At 37.6% G+C, this 20,436-nt stretch overlaps 2 protein-coding genes across 3 annotated transcripts; both read left to right on the forward strand.

The window, feature by feature from the left end:
* The first annotated feature begins 1,071 nt into the window (after positions 1-1,071).
* On the forward strand, positions 1,072-2,489 carry LOC122092180 (TMV resistance protein N-like). The gene is made up of 2 exons (XM_042662522.1): positions 1,072-1,815; positions 1,939-2,489. Exons 1-2 carry the CDS (start codon positions 1,313-1,315, stop codon positions 1,940-1,942), a joined length of 507 nt encoding a protein of 168 aa, XP_042518456.1. The 5' UTR covers positions 1,072-1,312; the 3' UTR covers positions 1,943-2,489.
* On the forward strand, positions 2,402-6,277 carry LOC122092178 (disease resistance protein At4g27190-like). 2 transcript variants are annotated; one of them, XR_006144124.1, is made up of 3 exons: positions 2,402-2,923; positions 3,343-5,384; positions 5,418-6,277. XR_006144124.1 is itself a non-coding variant. In XM_042662520.1 (2 exons), the coding sequence occupies exons 1-2, from the start codon at positions 2,415-2,417 to the stop codon at positions 5,216-5,218; spliced, it is 2,385 nt and encodes a 794-aa protein (XP_042518454.1). In that variant the 5' UTR covers positions 2,402-2,414; the 3' UTR covers positions 5,219-6,277. The 2 variants fall into 2 exon arrangements, 1 of the variants encoding a protein (XP_042518454.1); XM_042662520.1 differs by having other exon boundaries at positions 3,343-6,277.
* Positions 6,278-20,436: the final 14,159 nt, after the last annotated feature.

Genomic DNA, 20,436 nt, shown 5'->3' on the forward strand with positions numbered 1-20,436 from the left:
TCAAGCATATTTTAATGTGGTGTTTTGATCAAATTAAAGTGCCACTGTCCATTTTGACAAATCACAGTTTGGACGCTATTTACAAGAGTATAATTAAGCCCACATGATCCAATGAGTCAATATCTTTTTCGATCACAGTTTAAAAAAATGGGAATTAGATCAGTGAATTGACCGATTTAGATCGAAATCGGTTATGACCGATCCATTACGGTCTAATATTTATTTAAAAAAGGAAAAATTATAGAAGTGCTGAGTTTTCAATCAAAGGCTGCCTATCTTACTTTTCGACCGAAAGCAGACGAAAAGATAAGGGGCCATTGGGGTTACTTTTCTTCACCAATAGTACAATTATTAAAAAAGGACAATAAATTTCGCTTTTAACTTCTTTTTTTTTTTGTCATTTTCTGCCTTTTCTTTTCTCCTCTTACGATGAATGAATAATTAAGTAAGTGTCAGCTTCTCATTTTATTTTCTTGTATAGACGATGACTTGAGATAAAGGGAGCAATGTCCGGATGTTCACATGGGTAGCAGAGAAACTTTAATTATTGCTGATCCTATTTGAAGCTTTTATGATGTTGCAGGTTTTAAAGCATTTAATGCCGCATGCAGAGTTGAGACCTACCAATTCTACCATCCAGATCATATGGGGTCATTAGCTTAATAGCATTTCGAATTTAATGTACCCAAATGTATGATGGAGCATCTTGTTTGTATTTCTTAGTTAATAAAATTCTTATCATTTGTTTAAAACAAAATGAGGTTTCAAATATTCCCAAGAAAATATCTTATTATACACAATATATTTGAATATAATTTTTTTTTCTAGGATAAACAAAAAGAATGTTCCATGATAATTCAGGCCAAAGCCTTCATAGAGGAAAAACATTTTTGCAAAATCAGTGAACGATAATGGGATATACCAACTCCATTAGTAAATACTTATATTAATACATGCTCTAAATTATTTAGTTCAGAATTACCCAAGAGGTAATTCTGAACCCTAAAGAGAAGTCTTTTCTTTTATATGCTTTTATTTGTACCAACATTGTAATCTCTTTACATATTAAAGAATATAGTTACAAATCCTCCCTCACATGGGGAGGAATTAATCCATTTCAAGAACTCTGTACATCTGAGACTCTAGACGACCTTTTTTGGCAATTTGCGCGGACACAACATCTATATGCTTCTTGATTCGGATTAAGTGGCCTGGAAATAAAAAATGGAAAAAAGAAAGTCTTCCATCCTTTTGTGAACTCAACTTTTTACAATTTCTTCACGGCGAAGTTCTGCAACTCTGTTTCAGATTAATGGCCGCTGCCGCGCCCACAGTCGTCCCGTCTTCATCAACCTCATCGTCCACGATTCAGTGGGATGTATTCTTAAGTTTTAGAGGAGAAGACACACGGGACAACTTCACATCTCACCTCTATGGGGCCCTGGTCAGTAAAGGGATCAAAACTTTCAAGGATGATGAGGGACTAAAAAAAGGAGAGCTGATCTCTGAAGCGTTGGAAAAGACAATCAAGAAATCAAGAATTTCCATAATCATATTCTCGAGGAACTATGCCAATTCCAGATGGTGCCTAGAAGAACTGGCCTTGATTATGGAACGCTGGAAAAAGAATGGCCAAAAGGTTATTCCAATTTTCCTCAAGGGTATCGATCAATTGGACGTAAAGCACCAGAAAGAGAGTTTTGGAGAGCCTTTTGGAGAGCACGAAAAGAACTTCGACCGAAAGATGGTGGAAAGATGGAGGTCAGCCCTGAGAGCAGCTGCTCAACTCCCCGGATGGAGCTTTATTGATTTTAGGTAATTACTTCCTCTTCATAGGATCCTCTTTTAATTTTAATCTTAATAAAACTGATCCATGTGATTTCACTTGTGGAACATTTCGATCTGTTCGCCTCATGTCAATTGTCCTGTTTTTGAAAGGTAAATGTCTCTGCTTCCCCAATTGGAAAATTTTCCTGATAGACCAATAATACTAGAGCTTTCTAACTCAGATTGGGAGTTGCAGGGGAGGGATTGGGGGTTGGGAGAGGTGGTTACAGGGAAGAGTGACCGGAGAAGAGGGAGGCGGAGGCGGGGCCGGCCCGGGGCCGGGCCCGGGGTTAATAATGGAAAAATATAGCCTTACTTTTTGAAAGGGTCCCACATATTCATTGATTGTGGACGGTCTGTCTTTGCTTCTGTTTTTTTTGGATGAAATCAACTCTCAAGTCCCAACTCCCAACCGAGTGTAGAATAATTGAGTCAGTGGTAGGGAAAGGTAGGACGTGGCCGGGTGGGAGGAGGGTTAAAAAGGTTGGGCGTGGAGTGGGACCTCGAGTACTGTGAGCATCTTTACCTTCCATCTCACTTCCAGAGTTCTATCAAATTAGTTCCGCAACTTTGGTTGCTTCAGGTTGATGGCAACCCATACTGTTATCCCGTCCTCCTCCTCCGCCTCTGGATTCAATTGTGATGTAGTTTTGAATTACCAAGAAGAAGAAGAAGAAACGACAGGGAACCATTTCGCAAGTAACCTCTACACTGCTCTGGAGAGGGCCAACATCAAAACATTCAAGGACGATGATAACTCGAAACAAGGAGAACAGATCTCTGAAGCGCTTTTGAAAGGAATCAAGGAATCAAGATGTGCAGTTATATTGTTCTCGAGGAACTATGCTTCTTCAAGACGGTGCCTTGAAGAGCTTTCCTTGATGATAGAATGTAGGAAAAAGCTTGGCCAAAGGGTAATTCCTGTTTTCCTTATGGGTGTCCAAGGATCGGACGTACGGCGTCAAGAGGGTTGCTTTGAGGAGCCTTTTCGCCTCCACCAACAGTGCTTCCCGCCCGAGGTGGTGGAAAGGTGGAGGTCAGCTCTGAAAATAGCCGGTGAACTCTGTGGATTCAACTTGAAAGACATTCCTCACGGGTAACCAACCACTTCTATTTTATGTTCTTATAAAATAGAACATGATTCTGTGAAAGGCTTATAAGAATTGAGAAGATAGGGTTCAAAAGCTGATGCCGATACCTGGCTGATCCTGGATCGGGTATCGGTTTTGGAACAGGGGAAAAATTGTAATGGAATTGTTTGTGAGAAACTGATAATACCTTGCAACTTCAGCTATACAACCTATTTACTCATATCCTGATGTATGGGAGATATACTTTTTGTTGTATTGTCGCCACTTCAGCTATGCAATTTGCAATTTTCAATTCTTAAATATTCTTACAATCTTTGGCTACTTCTGTAGTATTTTCTTAACTTACAGTTATGTAATTTTTGGCTAATTTTTTTCTGTTATTTTTGTTTCCTCTCTGTTCTATTGCGGGTTCCTATTATTGCAGTGATGAAGAGAAGTTGATTAAAAAGATAGTGAAAGACGTAGTGAAAGACGTCAACCCGTTTCCCAAAAGCAAGAAAAGAAAGCGAGAGACAAGGCCGCCTGTGATAAAGGTTCCAAACGACGCAATGATCGAGAACCAGCCATCTACCGAACGCATGGTGCAGCAGATGCTTGAATGGATACTTAATCCTGATCCACATTTTGGCATCATAGGAGTTTATGGAATGGGGGGAGTAGGCAAAACCACTCTGGTCAAAGAAGTAAACAATCACTTTGAAAAAGATTTGTCCGAAGGAGAAGGGATACCTTTCGAGATTGTGATAATGATCACAGTGTCTGCCACTCCCAACATACCAAATATCCAAACCTATATCAGTAAGCGCCTTGGATTACCAAATGATAGTGAGGCTGAAGCATTGTTCGATGCCCTAAGGAAGAAGAGATTCCTTCTAATTTTGGATGATGTGTGGAGCAAATTAAAGCTCCAGGAGATTGGAATCCCTAACCCTCGAACCCACAAAGGGAGCAAGATCCTAGTGACCAGTCGAAGTAAAGATGCCTGCACTGATATGGGTGCTAAAAAAGCAATAAAAATTCATCCATTATCAGAAGCTGAATCATGGGGGCTCTTTGTTGAAGTAGCTGGTGACCATGTTGTTGCCGATGAGATAAAGTGTTTTTCTGAAAGAATTATTGGAAGATGCAAGGGTCTCCCTCTCGCAATTGTCACTGTTGGTCACGCAATGGCAAATCGACTTGGGGTCGGGGAGTGGGCAAGTGCAGTAAGGGAAATGGAGCTATCAACCACAGATCTCCGAGGTATGAAGGAAGAAGTATTTGCTCCCTTAAAATTCAGTTTTGATAGATTGGAGAATGATATGCTTAGGAGCCTATTTCTTTATTTTGCTTGTTTCCCTGAAGACTATAACATAAAAGAATATGAGATTGTAAATTATTGTGTTGGAGAGGGATTAGTAGACAAATATGGTAGTCTAACAGCTGCCAGGAATAAAGGTGAGGATCTGATAAGAAGCTTGAAAATTGCTTGTATGGTGGAAGATGGAGAGTATAAAGGCAGTGTGAGGATGCATGACATGATGCGAGAACTCGCACTTTGGATTGTTACTTCTTCTTCAGAGTCTGATAGCAATGGCCCCAGTTTCTTGATAAGGACTGGTGAATTAGTTATCGAGACACCACAGGCTCATGAGTGGCTAAATGCAACAAGGATTTTATTTTATTGGACCAGCATAGAGAAGTTTCCGGAGTTGGGAGGGAGGTGCCAAAAACTAACCTCTTTCCTATTGAGCCATAGTTACATCTCCACTGTTTTTCCCCCAACAAATTTCTTGCAACACATGGATCATCTTAGCGTACTTGATCTTTCTTACAATAAATCGCTTTCTCTCCCAGATTCCTTGTCATGTTTGGTGCATCTTCGGGTGCTTAGGTTACAGGGTTGTAGGGACTTGAGATCATTGCCTGCACTGGGAATGCTTCAACTGTTGCAAGTTTTAGATTTGAATGGGTGTGAAGGATTAGAACAGAAAATCCAGGAATATGAATGGGTGGGAGGTCTAAGTAATTTAAGATACTTGGATGTGGCAAATTCCACGGTTTCCATTCCTGTGGGGGTAATTTCTCGTTTGCACAAATTGGAGGAATTGAGAATGTTGAAAGCAAGAAATATAAAATGGAGGATGAGTTCCGCTGAAGATGAAAAATGGGATTCGAGTGAGACTGGTCGTGAAGGACAAAAGGATGATCATCGCTCCATCATTGATGTGGAGGAGTTGTCCCACTTGACCATCTTTAACCATTTCATTCAAAGATATCATTATTTTGGACTATTTCAAAACTTTGGCCAACAAGATTAATAGTTTGGATCTGGATTGTTGTAGAGTCGTAAAACAAGATGCCCTACAAGCTCTCAATAAATCCCAAAATCTACGGGACTTGAGAATTCTAAATTGCTTGGGTCTGACATGTGTGCGAATTGGTGCTAGGTTTACTATCATACAAAACTGTGGAGATTTGAAGGAGGTGATCATACAAAACTGTGGAGATTTGAAGGAGGTGATCGATGGACCGTACTGCAAAGATTCGGAGGTGGTGTTGGATGGAGACCAAGATTTTGTTGGGAAAAACATGTACTTTGTGCTAACAAGTTTGCCAAAATTGGAGAGGATATGTGTCAGTCTGGAACCACGAAATTGCTTTTCTCAACTAAGGAACATTCAAATACTGTATTGCAAAAGCTTGAAGATGGTCTTCACGAAGGGAATGCTACACCTACTCAACAATTTGGAGTCCATTTATGTTTTCAATTGTGAGAGAATGGAAGTAATAATTGGAGCAGAGGAGGAGGAAGAGGAGGTAATTGGGGGAGGGGAGTTGGAAGGACGAGTAGTCATCTCACCCTTCCCAAGACTCAGACAACTAACTCTATTTCACCTACCAGCTCTACATGACGTGTGCAGCAACCACATCTTGCATTGTCCACTGTTGACTGCCGTGTGGGTGAATGATGAGTGTCCCAGGTTAAAGAAGGACCCTCTCAACATTCAAGATCGGGACGGCCGGTTAATTTCCACCGACTGGCAATATTCACGTACAAGCATATTCGGAACCATTCGTGCATGGATGGATGGGAGAAAATTGAAAGCTTTTCTGTGAGTTGCAATGTTGCATGAGGGACACCAATTCTGAATGGGACCCACATGTCTTTGATAATCTGCTCTCTTCTGTGCTCTCGATCACCTCTCCATCTTTCTCTCTACTTATCGAGATGTCTGTGTTGAGTCTGTTGACACAGCCATTTTTCAGGTTTGAACAAAAATGGTAGTCTCTAACGTCGTCTCTCCATCCATATTTTAACTGGTCCTTCGGGAGCGAGATGGATGCTATATCTACTGTCTGATTAGAATCTACCAGCCCAAACTCATCTTGATATTGATTAAAATCTCATCTACCCAAATCTGCCATCAACAGGTACACAATTTTGACCATCCAAAAATATGACAAACATTTTTTTTTTCTAAACCAATTTTTATTTTTAATTGAATTAAAATATAACAGCTCAATTAAGGTAGTAGAAAAGACCTAATTTTTCCTTCGGCTAATGAGTAAGTACTTTAGGCCAAAGACTTTAATTATGTTAAGCTGTGAGTTAGGTAAGCATTCAGCTTCTCCTGCATTTTGTATTATAAATAGACATAGGCTATTAGGAGAACTAAAATCTTATAGTTCACGTTATTCTAACTAAGGGTGTTAATTGGTTAGGTTTCGGTTTAAACGGTGCAGATCAGTTTGGTTCACATTTATTTGATTAAAACCATAATCGTACGATTTACTAACGGTTTCACTTTCTGAAATCGTGATCATTTAGTAAACGGTTTTGGTTTCCATGGTTTCTAAACGGTGTCAGTTTCATGGTTTTAAACGGTTTCAATTTCGGTTTATTCCATACAGTTTGTAAAACGATTCACAATCAGTTTGTTAAAACTTGCAATCATCTCTAAACTGAAGATCATAATCTTATCAAAAAATATTTGGCAACCACAAATAAGAGATTCTATATTAACGATGGTATGCCTTAATTTGATAATCTAGTGTTATTTCTTTGTATGGTCATTTTCAAACATTTAGAACTAATATCATACAACATCCAAATCCAGCCTTCTACAGCATAAAATATTAAAATGACAGGTGATTCAGCCAAAACAATCCATCTATGATAACAAAATAACATAGTAACATATATGGATTACAAGTTTATAATCTAAAGCCTAAACTTGAACTGAATTGTAATAAATCATGCCAAAGCAGGATGGACACTTAATTTAATTGTTAATTGTTATACGGATTACTGTCCCTTCTTTATTTAATTGTTAAACGGATTAATCGGATTGATTTAAATGGTTTCAATTCGGTTTGAAACCAATGGGTTTCGCGGTTAAAACTGACCTGAACCATTTAGTTAATCGGCCTGAAACTTGAAACCATAACCGCACCATTTACTAAACAGTTTTGCAGTTTCGGTGTAAGCGGATCAGTTCGGTTTCGGTAAACGGTTTCAATTATAAATTCACATCCTTAATTCCAACTAATAGAAAACCCATATATAGGGTGGATATGCTATGTAATGTAAATATTACTGCTTAATGAATATTCTTCTATTTGGCTAATCAAAAAAAGTGTGTTACTAATATCATGGCTATTCCATATGACCATGCTCCAATATGGCAATGAAACATATGAGATGGACCAACATATATAGAAACACTGTTATGGCCTCCTCATCCACTCTTCTTCTTCTCCATCCAATAATACCCTACTACTAATCATAGTAAGTTTGGGAATGACAATAATACGGGAACGGATACGTTCGGAAACTAAACGGGTCATACAGAAATAGTACTTTTCAGAAATCCAGCGTAATAAACGTGCATGGTAAAGATACGGAATATGTTTAATATGATTGCTATGTAAAAATCCGGGAGCAAAAATACGAGTTTATTTTGGTATTAATAATGAACTAAAACTGATTGTTTACAACTAAATTCTAATATCCTATGCTCTTATGAACACCTAAATCCAATCTAGCTTTCCAATTGGGGATCATTTCTCAATTGTTTTCGTTTAACATCTAATTCTGATAGGGATCATGTCTATCATAGCCAATGTTGATAGGTGATCCATCAACCATTTTTTTTATCAAAGTAAATAGCATGTGGATTAGGGGTGTCAATTGGATGGTTTGGTTTTATTTTAATCGGGTTGAATCGGTTTCGGTCTAGGAATGAGGGAGAACAAAACCAATCCGTTAAAGAACTTTGGTTTTCGGTCGGTTTCGGTTTCGGTTTCGATTTTAGTCCTGTTTGGTTTCGTTTTATTTCGGTTTTTTAATGTCGAGTTAATACCTGTTTAGATCGGTTTATTATTGGGCTTAATCCATAATGAATCTTACATTCATAACTTATAGTGACAAGATTTGACGGAAAACACACTTTAAATTTATGATCAAATCATGGTTTATCATTGTAAAGGAAAAATTAATATTGAAACCAATGGATAACAAATTACTAAGAAGATAAGTAGATAACTAATATTGAAACCACAAAATGAACCCTATTATTCAATCATACATTTAACTAACTAGTTTTCTACAGTGAACAAAGAAATCAATGGAAGCATTATTACAATTTACAAATCAATTTCTTTGTTCATAACCTAATATTCAATGATATGTAAAAATTCCTCTTACAATAAAAAATTTATTTATATATAAATATATATATATATATATATATGAACCAAATGGTGAAAATTAGTTCTTATTTTATCATTTTTATAAGTTAGGATTCAATTTTGTTGACTGTTGACCAGTAGTGTTGTCTGCAAGGGTAGGATTGAATGGATCTTGAAAGAATTAAACAATGTCTTCTCTTTGAACATATATAGGAAGTTAATATGGACAACCATGGTATATTTTAAGTTATATATCAAGTTTAATTGGTTTGAACTTGGAGCCCTCTTCTATTCTTAGAAGTTTGATCACAAGATTACGGGTTAATTGGGTTTAGTGACCTAGTAGCTAGCCTGGCCTATCCTGTCCTGTCCTGTCCTGGCCCAAATATTAGCCTAAACTTTTCTTGGCAACCTAGCCTGACCTTGCTGTTTGAGATATTCTACTTAAATCTCAATGTATGGCTCAATATACAAAATTCTTGTCGTTGATGTGTCACAAATACTTTTATTAATGTATCTCCTAAACTAGTTTCTGATTCAGAAACACTTTTTACTCCCTGTTACAAAACGTGTTTCACTCCTTCAGTAGTGTTCCTTGAGAATATATAGAAATAAGAAAAAACATTTATGGCTCATAAACACTTATATGGAACAGAAGTGTTAGCAAACGGTGCCTCTAGTGGGAGATACCATGGTAGTCTAAGAACATGAGAGGTATAGAAATTACCATTTTGGGGTATTTTGGATTTTTTGTCCAATAAGGGATGCGAGTTTATTCTACTTCTATGGTTTGCTACCCAACGTCATGATGTCCTAAAACTGCTCCACCTGCCAAAGTTTTTCTTTACTGCATTCCCACCCCAGGGAAAAAAATTAGAAAACTTTTATCCTAACATATATAAAGGATCAGAAATAATTATTTGGGAGAGGCTTCCCTATGATGCTTGAGTACTAATTCAGGCGTATGGAGATTCCCCATGACCAATCTTCAAATAGGGGGCTATTTAAGTCAATACAATGTTCAAGGGGAATAAAAAAAATTGGGTGTTGGCAAGTAAGTCACTATTTTCAGTCTTTCAAAATTTCTATATAAGCCCATGGGCCATATACAATGAAGCCCTCCAAATCGAAAACTAAAAACCCAGAGCCCCAGCCCTCCATTTCTGCAATCTATTTCATGGTTTTACAGCACAACATATGGAATCACTATATAATCTTGGTTACTCATCACTTGAATGGTAGTTCCATATCTTGGACTCCTCCCCCAACAGGCACTATCAAAGTCAATGTGTATCATTGTGATACCCAACTTTCTAAATTCGGTCTAATTACCCGTATTAACTTGGTTTGATCACATAGGGGCTAAATCGGACCGAACTGACGCGAGTACCATATGGAATATGGTAGCAAGAGAGACCTTGAATTCGGATTGGCCCGACAAGGCCAAGTGGGTACCAAGTGTAATATGTGCACCCAAGCCTCATACTTGCACGCATTACGAGACCATGTACAAGAAGTAAAGGCACGTGCTAGTAATTTTGGGTGCCTGAGCAATTTAATTATAAGTATGAGTTTGTCCCCATTAAAGTCCAAATGGAAAACTAGCAATGGGTTGACTAGAATGGTATACTCTCCTGACATATATACCCACATGAGATATACCCACCTAAGAATGCCCACATGAGATGTACCCACCTAGGACTAGAAAATATTTTTGGGGGCCCAGATATAAAAAGGGTGACATTTTATTGTCTTTTCCCTTATTAATGGAAATTGGTCGGTGGGAGAGTAAAGAAGAGAGAGAAAGAAGAAGAAAGGAAAAAAGAGGAAGAAGAAGAAAGAAGAAGGGGAATCGACCGTAGAGCTTCACCGTAGCTAGGTCTTAGTATTTTGAGTCCGGATTAATGATTAGCTTGTCGGGATCTTAGATTTGAGGTTGGTATTGCACATATTCCAAGAATCTTTAGGAAAACTCCTTTCTTAAACCCTCTTTTTGATTTTTGGGAAAGAACCCACTTGGATCTTGCTAATCTTATATGGATAATCAAATCTAAGGACAAATTGAAGGGGTGTACAATGATTTTGAAGGATTTGGAAGGAGTGTTGGTGAAAATCTAGAGTATTTGAAAGTTACTGAGTAAAAGAAGTAAAATTTGGGGTTTCATTGGTGTTCTTAAAAAAGAGGTAAGAATCTCCTTCTTTTTTTTTATTTGATCTTAGGTCTAGGTTGAGGATACATGATTGGATCTTAGATGAGTGATTTGAGTCACCGGATCGACCCCAAACAAGTTCCCTAAGCCGAAGAGAAGAAGGGGAAGAGATGGAAAATTTTCATTTCCAGACTGGGGATGTTCCAGGCCCACCTGTCTTTGAGTTTTTAGCCCACCTGAGTTCCTAGAACTCAATTCTGAGCTCTGAAGTAACCGGCGGGCATGAAACCGGTGGACTACAAAGCTCGCTTATCTTTGGCTCATGCCTACTTATCTTTCCAGAATACCCAGAATAGGTCCAAATTGGATGGGTAACCCCCATTTATGATTCTAAACCCGATTTTAGTGTTTAAACATGATGATTTTGATCCCAAAATAATGAAATGATAAACCATTATGTTTATAATAGGTTACACCCATTATATGCGTACCAACACATCGGATCTCTTACGTGCCAGGTACAAGCACCGTGTACATATACAAGTAAGTGGGGAATGGACTCTGATTTAATTTCAGAATGTTATGTATCATTTAACATATGTTAGTCTAGCCATGTCATTATGTCACTTGTGTGTAGACTAGACATCACATATGTCATATCATGTATTTGAATGTGCATTTACATAATATGCTATGCTTTGTATTATGATTGAATATTCATTATGTCTTGATGTATATGATGGAGGAATTTTATTTGGACATAATATGCATGCTAGATTTTAGATGCTATAATCGACTTAGAAATGAGTGCATGGTGGCTCGTGGAATGGGACTCAGTGCCATCGTGTAATCATACTATGCTCATGTAGAAGCATGCGACTAGGATTTATATATCACTTTGTACTACGATCCTTTCCAACAGGGGTTTATGTGTTAGGTTACTATTGGGAAGAAGTATCGAGTTACGATTATCGAACTCCTGCAGTGGTTAAAAGTATACATGACTGATCGCTAAGACATTCGGTAACCCCGGTGGTATATTTAGAGGGCCGATCATTCTATTTTTATTTCAGGTATAGTCACCCATTTATTTTCTGTCATTTAAATTTACTGGGAGTCGGCTTGTATTTTAAATTCTGGTACCAACGGTGGACCTTCTCTGACAACCATATGGGCGTATCGCGGGATGAGGTTTGCGGCTCGTACCCGAGATATATGCACACTATGGTTGTGAGTAGCACATAGCCTATAACCTAGTAATGTTTTTAGGGTACTAGGATTAAAATGAATTGCATATATATAAGAGCAAATGTGTGGTGACTGTTTGTGTGGTCTTCCTTTCCACTTAATGGACTAGTGAGTTTATCCCACATGCATAATTCTTTTTAGGTAATTTTACAGGTTACCCACCTAGAGATTAGGAGCCGGGCCCCACTGTGGGGTTTTCCTCTCAGGACTGGTGAGTCCTTGATGAGTTCCAGCACGATGCCGATTGCACGTACGAGGACTGTGCTGCATGACAGCAGTGACTCCTGTGTGATTCTTTTGATTCTTTTTTATGTACTCCCTTTTGATTACTTGATGCTTAAATTGTTATATTTTTGTTATATATCATGCCTTCAAGCCCAAATGTATAAAACTTTTATGATTCAATTTGCGTATCAAGTGTTTGGGAAACAATTACAGGTATTATTATAAACAGGTCTTCCGTTGAAACTATAGGTCTTATCTTAGTTTAGTAGATGTATGTTGTATTGCAGTTACTGCATTGTTGATCTTGATAGGTTTGTGAGTTAACTGGAGTTAACTCGATCACCGGCTTGGTTCTGTGTGAGCGAGGTGTGACAATCATGGTTTTAGGCATGGTTTTAAGTATCGGTGCGTATCGTGCCGTATCGGCCGATACGTATCCGTATCGGTAGGCATCGGCACGATACATACCGATACGCTACGGGGAATTTTGGGCCCCCTTTTACGTATCGCTGTATCGTGCGTATCGTACCGTACTGTACCGTATCGGTACCGATACGTACGATACTCTACGATACGAACTTTTGAAAATCTGGAAATTCCCGAGAGTATCGGTACCGTATCGGTATGTATCGACCGTATCGTGCAGTATCGAGCCGTATCGTACTGTATCGGTACCGTATCGGTACGTATCGACTGAAAATATGAAAATTCCCGTGAATGTGCCTTTTATTGTTTGAAACAAACACTTCAAACTCTCACCAATAGTTTTCTATATTTCTCTTCTTTCTTCCCCTTTGATTCACACACCTTTTTGGAGACTCAAATGGTAGATTGAAAGAAACATTGTCGAAGTGAATGGTTCAAAGAAGGAGAAAAACATAGTCCAAGAAGAACCTTGAACTTGAAAGTTGAAAATTTTGAATAGTAAGTTCTTGAATCTTTACTCACTTTTTTCAATTTTAACCTTAGATTTTCAAGTTTTTTTACAAATCTAAGGTTCATCATAGGGGTGTCAACCGGTCGGGTCGGTTCGGTTTCGATCGGGCTTAATCGGGCTTAAAGACTTTCAAAGGCTACACCGTGTCCGCCCATTTAACTAATCGGGCTTAGTTATTGAGGGCATGGTACACTTTATATTCGGTCGGTCGGCCTCGGGCTATAATCGGGCCACCTTAATCGGGCTTTAGTCGGGCCTTAATTGGGCTACGGACATGTTTAATGTTAAACGGGCTTTAACCGGTTTTTAAACGGACCCTCTTTAAAATGTGCTCTTATATTCCGGCCCACTCATGCAAACCCAAAAAAATGACAATAAATTAATAAATGATACCAAATATAACCATTATTTAAAATATGAACATGTTTTTACTTTTTAGTTTTTACTTTCTAATTTGGGGGGTAAAATAGGTATTCTACAATCATTAAAGGGTCGGGCTAGGCCAGTGCACAATAGGCCGGTCTCGATCGGGTGTTAAACGGTCGGTCTCGGTCGGGCGCCCGACGGTCCAAGTAGCAAAACCAAGACCGACCGTTTATAAACGGGCCGGGCTCAAGCCCGACACGTTTAATAAACGGTCCGGGCTGGACCGTTTAATAAACGGTCGGTCCATATCGGTTTAGTCGGTTCGGGCCACGAATTGACACCCCTAGTTCATCATACTTAGAATCACATTTTGTGCATCATTATTACATGAAATCATTGGATTTATAAGGATTTACAAACTTTTTTCAAGAGAAAATGAGGGTTTCAATTTATTTCAAATTTCTTAGATCTACTCATGCTCAATGATTAAAAATGTTTAGATTTTTTATATGTTATGTAAAAACAAGTGTTCTACAACTTCCATGGAAAATTTTGATTTTTCTCAAAAAAATATATTTGTCTATCAATACCATACCCTCATCATTTTGAACATTTTCAACTCAATATATTTGTCTATCAATACGATACCCTCCACTTAAGTATTTATGCATTCTACATGTTATATATAACTTTTTTAAACTATTTTTTTATGCAAAAGTGTATAAAAATGTGTTCCCTATCCATTTATGTGCGTATCTTTAGCGTATCTTAGCGTATCTCCGATACGATACGATACCCTCCGATACGTATCTTAATTTTGACCGACCGATACGGCTACCGATACCGATACTTTAATCCTTGGTTTTAGGTATAGGTATTAAATTCGTTGTATCGTATTAGTAACAGTTGAGACCAATCTTGATACTTAATCCATCCAGGATAGGGTTGCTTTCAGAATAGGGGTAAAATCATAAAGTAACTAATTTTTTTGTGTAAAGCAAGATAAAATTGATCGATCGAACCAATAAAGGCTCATCTAAGATCGACATCGACCAAGACTGATATCAATACCAATAACTAAATCCTTGATGTGGATTGACCAAGTTTGGAAACTCTTGATCCAGCCGGCATCAGTGGAATTTTTTACGAGAACACTTTATTTGCAGAATATGGTTGTTCTTATGCTTTTGTGTCTAAGATGCTTGTAGTGACACAGACCTAATCCACTACTACTAAGAATTTTCCAAGTCTTTTTGTTGAAGGCATGGTTCAAAGAATTGATATTAGATCAAATGCCGTATCATATTGATATGGGCTAAGACCAACACCAATACATGACCAATCCAATACATAGCCTATGCATATTGCTTGGTGTTTCAACAAAACCAACATGCCATGCACTGGTCAGACCAAAAGTTGGTTTTGGTTCAGCAACTTGTATAGATAAAAATTATAAGGTTTGATTTAATTGTAAACTAAATTTATGGTCTATGAATAGTATATGACTCAATTATAAAAAGGAAAATAAAACTCGGTGAGTTTCACAAGACTCGGACAAAAATACATAATTAATGAAAACTTATACTCACTCAAATATGGTTTGATCATTTCTTGAACCCATGCTACTCTTCATGATTCATCACCCGATTTCATGATTTTTTACTCAATTAAAGTGACTGTCCGAGTCAAAACTTGATTTTTCAACTATGTAGGAATACTCAATTGTTAATCGATCAATGCTTGAGCCTAGTATATTCAGTAATTAATTATACAAATCTGGGGCTACTAGTCGATTCTAGTGAGACCTACCAATGTGAGCCAACTTTTGACACCCCTATATGCAGGATTTATGTAAAAGAGCTTGAAGTAACACGGAGTAAGGACTGGGATTCGCGCCTGGTTGTATGGGCTTTTCTTTTTTGCTCATATTTGGATTGCAATATAATCTAATCATGGTTTCATTATTTCTATTCTAAGTCCCCTGATAAAGTAAACTTTTAACCCTGTTAATTTCATATATCCAAATCATCCCTTAATGGCACTTGTGCACTGTACATATTTAGATTTTTACTTTTGGTAGAAGTTGTTACATTAAATTAATATGTAATGTAATATATACCTTGTCAGGATTGATGTGAATATATGAATAATAAAGTTGTAAGCATTAGATAGCTATTGCAAATGCGACATTAAAAAATAAAAGGATTTACTCTTTATTCCCATGCTTTTGTGTCCAAATATAGAGGGTAGCAAAATGGCACTCACATTCCTGTGAACCTAAAAAAATCCACTTCTTCGATAAAAGGAAAAAAAATATCCACCCCTTGTTTATGTCAATGTCCACCCTTCCATTGGCCTATGTGTTGACACATAGGCTGCATGACAAGAGAGTATTCTTTCACCTAAAAATTTATTAGGTTGTCTCAATATGTACTTAGGGAATAGATCTAAAATTGAGAGAAAACTAATAATTCGCACCATGGATGCCAATTAGAAATGTGATGGAGGATAAATTCATAACTTTTTCTCATTGGAGATAACTATTTGCCAGACTCACAAAACACCAAAATTATCATAATGCAAAAAGAAAAAAAATGTAATGCTACGAATGCTAGAGTTTTCCGTACTTCCCACCCACCCAATTTTGTCTTGGATCGACACCATCTTCCACTCTCTCCTCGTCGTGCATTCACATTATTTGCCAAAGTTGTTGTAGATCTCTCTCTCTCTCTCTCTCTCTCTCTTTTAGGGGAGTGCACCTGCACATATCCAACGACTAATGAAAGTGCATGAGAAAACATCAAACAAATGTGTCATTTTTCATTTCAAGGGTAACAGGCCGATCATTCACCCCACCCCTGCATACATGCAAGGACCAATGAAAACACTCAAGAAAACATCAACAGATGTCATTTTTCATTTCATGGGGTGCAAACCGATCATTTAACCCCCCCCCCCACCGAACCATTTTTCCTTCTCTTTTCTCACTTTCTTTTTCTCTAAAACAATTTCACCTAATCAAAAGAAATAAAAATGTGATGTTATAGTCATACATTCATGCCCCGTTTTATTTTTCGGTTCAGGCCTACCAACAAATTGGTCCTTACCCTCAAATCTTTTGCTTACTAAACTATGATTTATAGAACTCATATTATCCCCTTGGACTTTGATGTAGATAAACACTTCAAATTATCTTAATAATTATCTTAATGTTAATTTTTTCTTTCTAAAAAAAAAAAAAAGTGATGTTGTAGATATTTTCCTTGTTTTCCTTACTTTGTTATTGTCACTTTGGATTCAATTTCTCTCCAGTCATTCTGGGTATACAGTGCACATCCGATGATCAAGAGCCACTTGAAGTGTATGCCCAGGATGTTTTCAACCGTCAGATGTGGCTAGACATCCAGTTACACATGACAGGAGAGGATCAGAATCCTTTACCCTGCTATGTGTGGGACCCATTCTTCTACGATCCTACCCCATATTCCGTTGTACTTCCATGCAAACAATCAAAACCCGGAGGAATTATGAACAACTGTTGTGGGCCATTCAAGATCACATTTGACCGCTCAAAACCCAGTCAAAAGTAAGGGAAATGTATAGAAGGGACCAACCATCATCATTATCTGTCTGCTCTGATCCACACCAGATGAGCCATGCACCCCATGTGACGTACATCCACACCACACATGACGTGAAACCAGACCTTTCCTTCTTTTCATTGGACCCCACATATTTCACTTGAAATAATCTGGTTCGTACAATATTGGACCCAACCTTATGTCTCCATCTGTGTGGCCCACAAAATGGATGAGCCCAGTGTCCCCTACCCTCGTCCCTTAGTGTGATTATTGAATTGGGCCCCATTGGAGTTCAATTTTGGTTGGTCAAACTTACGGTTGCCGAATGTGTGGGCCCATCATGGATTTTTACATCAAAACAACAAAAGCTTGCAGAGGAACCACCCGTGATTGTTGTCAGATGGGCTTTTCTGTGTAACGACGTAAGCCCATTATTAATTCAAAAGCTACAATAGAGATCCACCGTTAAAAGGAAAAAAGGAACGGTTGAGATCACAGAAGAGGCAGCCAATAATGGAGTGGGCCCTTTAGTGTGGTTTGGATATTGGAACAGTGAGAAATAGTGTTTGTACAGGTTCATTGATAGCCAAGCGACGTTTGGCAATTAGTATCACATGGGCTGATGGGCCTTTTTTCTTGGTTGTCATTCCATAAAAGACCAACCCTACTTTCTGCCCACTGCAGCACTTGTGGGTTATTCCATAGTTATCAAATCAAGGTCACAGCAGCTTCATTTGAGTATACATGAGACTAGAGAGAGCAAGAAACTTAAATTTTTGAAAAAATTGCTGTTAAACCTTTTTCTTCCTTGGGAAAAGGACTTTGGCACCTTTTAATGGAAAAGGTTGTTGCGGATCTCTTTCCTCCTAACATGAAATAATTCGATTGCTTTCTTGTATATTTCTTTCCTCTTAACATGAAATGATTCGATTATTTTTCTTATCTTTGATATCATTTTGTTGTACCTTATTAATCTAAGTCTCTTTGTGATCCTAATAGGTAGAGGAGAGACAGACTAGGGGGCATGGTTCTAAATATCTGTATTTGATCGGCCGTATCGATTTGACATGTCTTTGATCCTGATACTTGGTCAATATTGTATCTATTGAATGGTACGGAATAGGGATAAACAAAAACAATATATATATATATATATATATCAAGCAATCCTATACCGGTCTATTTTGATACCATATTGATTTTTTAGATGATTGATACCCACTCCAATGCCATGCACCGATACCATTGGGGGAGGGGGGGAGGGGGGGGGGAGAAGAAAATACTCGCCCTTTAATACTAATAATAAACATCACCATTGCTTCCACCTATGTTTTTGTTTACCACTCGAATGTTACCTTTGCCTCTCGGTCCTTTTTTTTTTTTTTTTTATCCTTAAATGAAAATAGAAAGACACTTCAATCCTTAAATGAAAATAGAAAGACACTTCAATATTTATTGGCAGTAGCATCCTCCTACTAGGCACACCTTGGGCCACTCACACAGGGGTGTTTGGTGCTTTCTTCATTGCTTTCAATGAAAGTTGAATGATTCTCATTCAACCCCGATATGACCCGATCCATGCGGATGTGGGGTTAATTTAGGTCCATGGTTGAATGATTCTCATTTAACCCCTATATGACCCTGTCCATGCGGTTGTGGAGTCAGTATGGACCCACGGGACTAGTCAGATCGAAGGCTTGGATACCGGTAGTTAGCCAAAGAAAAAAAAATTGGTAGTAGCAGCAAGGTTTTAAAACTTAGAATCGATGCAGTCTCCATAGATCATAGTCTAAATGGATTGAAATTGATTGGAAATGAGTTGGGTTTAGTTGGAATTAGATTTATCGTGCTAGACTCAACCTAACATGGTTAGACTTAATAGGTACAAAATCGAGGCTCACCTGATTCTAAATCATATCGGTCGTCGATGTGTCCGGTTATGATCTAATTTTAAAAACCATGCCTTGCACTCGATTAGCTTACATGTCAAGTTGATAAAAATTCTTTAAATTAGTTGCATACTTACATGTCAAATTTAATGGCTCAATTTTACCTGATTACCCACAAAAAGAATTCTTCCTTATGTGCTTTCAATTGGTCATTGTTAAATAATATTAATAATAAGAGACTAGAAATAAAAGTACTTTTCTTGCATCCGTTTTCCATTTTAACAAAAGAATATTCATATAATTTTTTCCCTTCGTATTTGCATTTTTTTCCTTATACTTTCCAGTCATTCTTTAAAAGATAGATAAAAGAATGCTATCCAATCGTGCACCCTTGTGCTCAGACGTCGGGGCAACGAATGACTACCTTACACCCCTTTGTTGGATGCCTCAATGATCACTCTTATTGACCCTCATTTTAGCACAAGGACCACACGACCAAATAGTATCTCTCTTCTTAAAAGATTTATATACTTAATAGATTTTCAAAATTTCATTCTACATAGTATCAAATCTATCCATATTAAAACTTGACATGTGAGTAAGAACTTATGATCCCTATAATCTGTCAGGGATAGATACCACAATGTGAGAGGCAAAGGAATGCGCAGGTTACACAACTTTTGCAGCAAAATAATATTGGGAAAACGCAGCCTACCTCTCAAGAAGTCATCCAGGTGAGATGAATCATTGAAGAGTTATAAATAGATAGGCCACCAGACTAGAATAATTTGTCTTAATGGGGGCCACAAATAAGACTTTTCTCTACTATTGATAACTAATGAAACCAACAAAGGGTGTCACCGACCCCATAATTTGGTTGAGAGGTTGATTCAATTTAAAAATGTTGACTTCATTGTGTTACAGTTGGGCCAACATGTCAAAGGTTTAATAATGCAAGAGTCATATATGGATATTCTTTGATTTCTTTTAATGGCAAACCAACAGAAATATATTAATTAGATTTCATCTACATTTAAATTGCCACGTGGTAAAAATGATACATGATTATGAAAATCAAAAGTCAACAATGTGGTGAAAAAAGTTCAACCATCTTTCTTTGATGGGAGGTGGGAAGAGGAGGGAGGGAGCTTTTGGGAATTCACTACGTCTACATTGAAGGCCTATTAACTCAATACCACTGGTTATTTTTGTCATGACTCATGAGTGTGATCTTTTGATAATTTTTTTAAACAAAAAGTCCAAAGCTCATCCTTTGGGTAGATCGGGCAAACTCTTGCCCATGTAAAATATTGGACCAAGAAAGTCAAAATTATTGAAAGAATGTTCACATCAACATTTTAGTTATATTTTAATTTTTTTAATATTATCTAGATTATCTACATTGCCATATTAATGTTAAAAAAAAAAAAAAAAAAAAAAAAAAAAAAA

This window comes from Macadamia integrifolia, chromosome 10 (genome assembly GCF_013358625.1).
Source record: "Macadamia integrifolia cultivar HAES 741 chromosome 10, SCU_Mint_v3, whole genome shotgun sequence".
In the NCBI taxonomy this organism is placed as follows: Eukaryota; Viridiplantae; Streptophyta; class Magnoliopsida; order Proteales; family Proteaceae; genus Macadamia; species Macadamia integrifolia.

What these genes read in the sequence shown, in the direction of transcription:
- LOC122092180 (XM_042662522.1), top strand. Translation starts at nt 1,313, where the DNA reads ATGGCCGCTGCCGCGCCCACAGTCGTCCCGTCTTCATCAACCTCATCG.
- LOC122092178 (XM_042662520.1), top strand. Translation starts at nt 2,415, where the DNA reads ATGGCAACCCATACTGTTATCCCGTCCTCCTCCTCCGCCTCTGGATTC. An exon ending in TTGAAAGACATTCCTCACGG is followed by an intron (nt 2,924 to 3,342) that starts GTAACCAACCAC and finishes CTATTATTGCAG; the next exon opens with TGATGAAGAGAAGTTGATTA.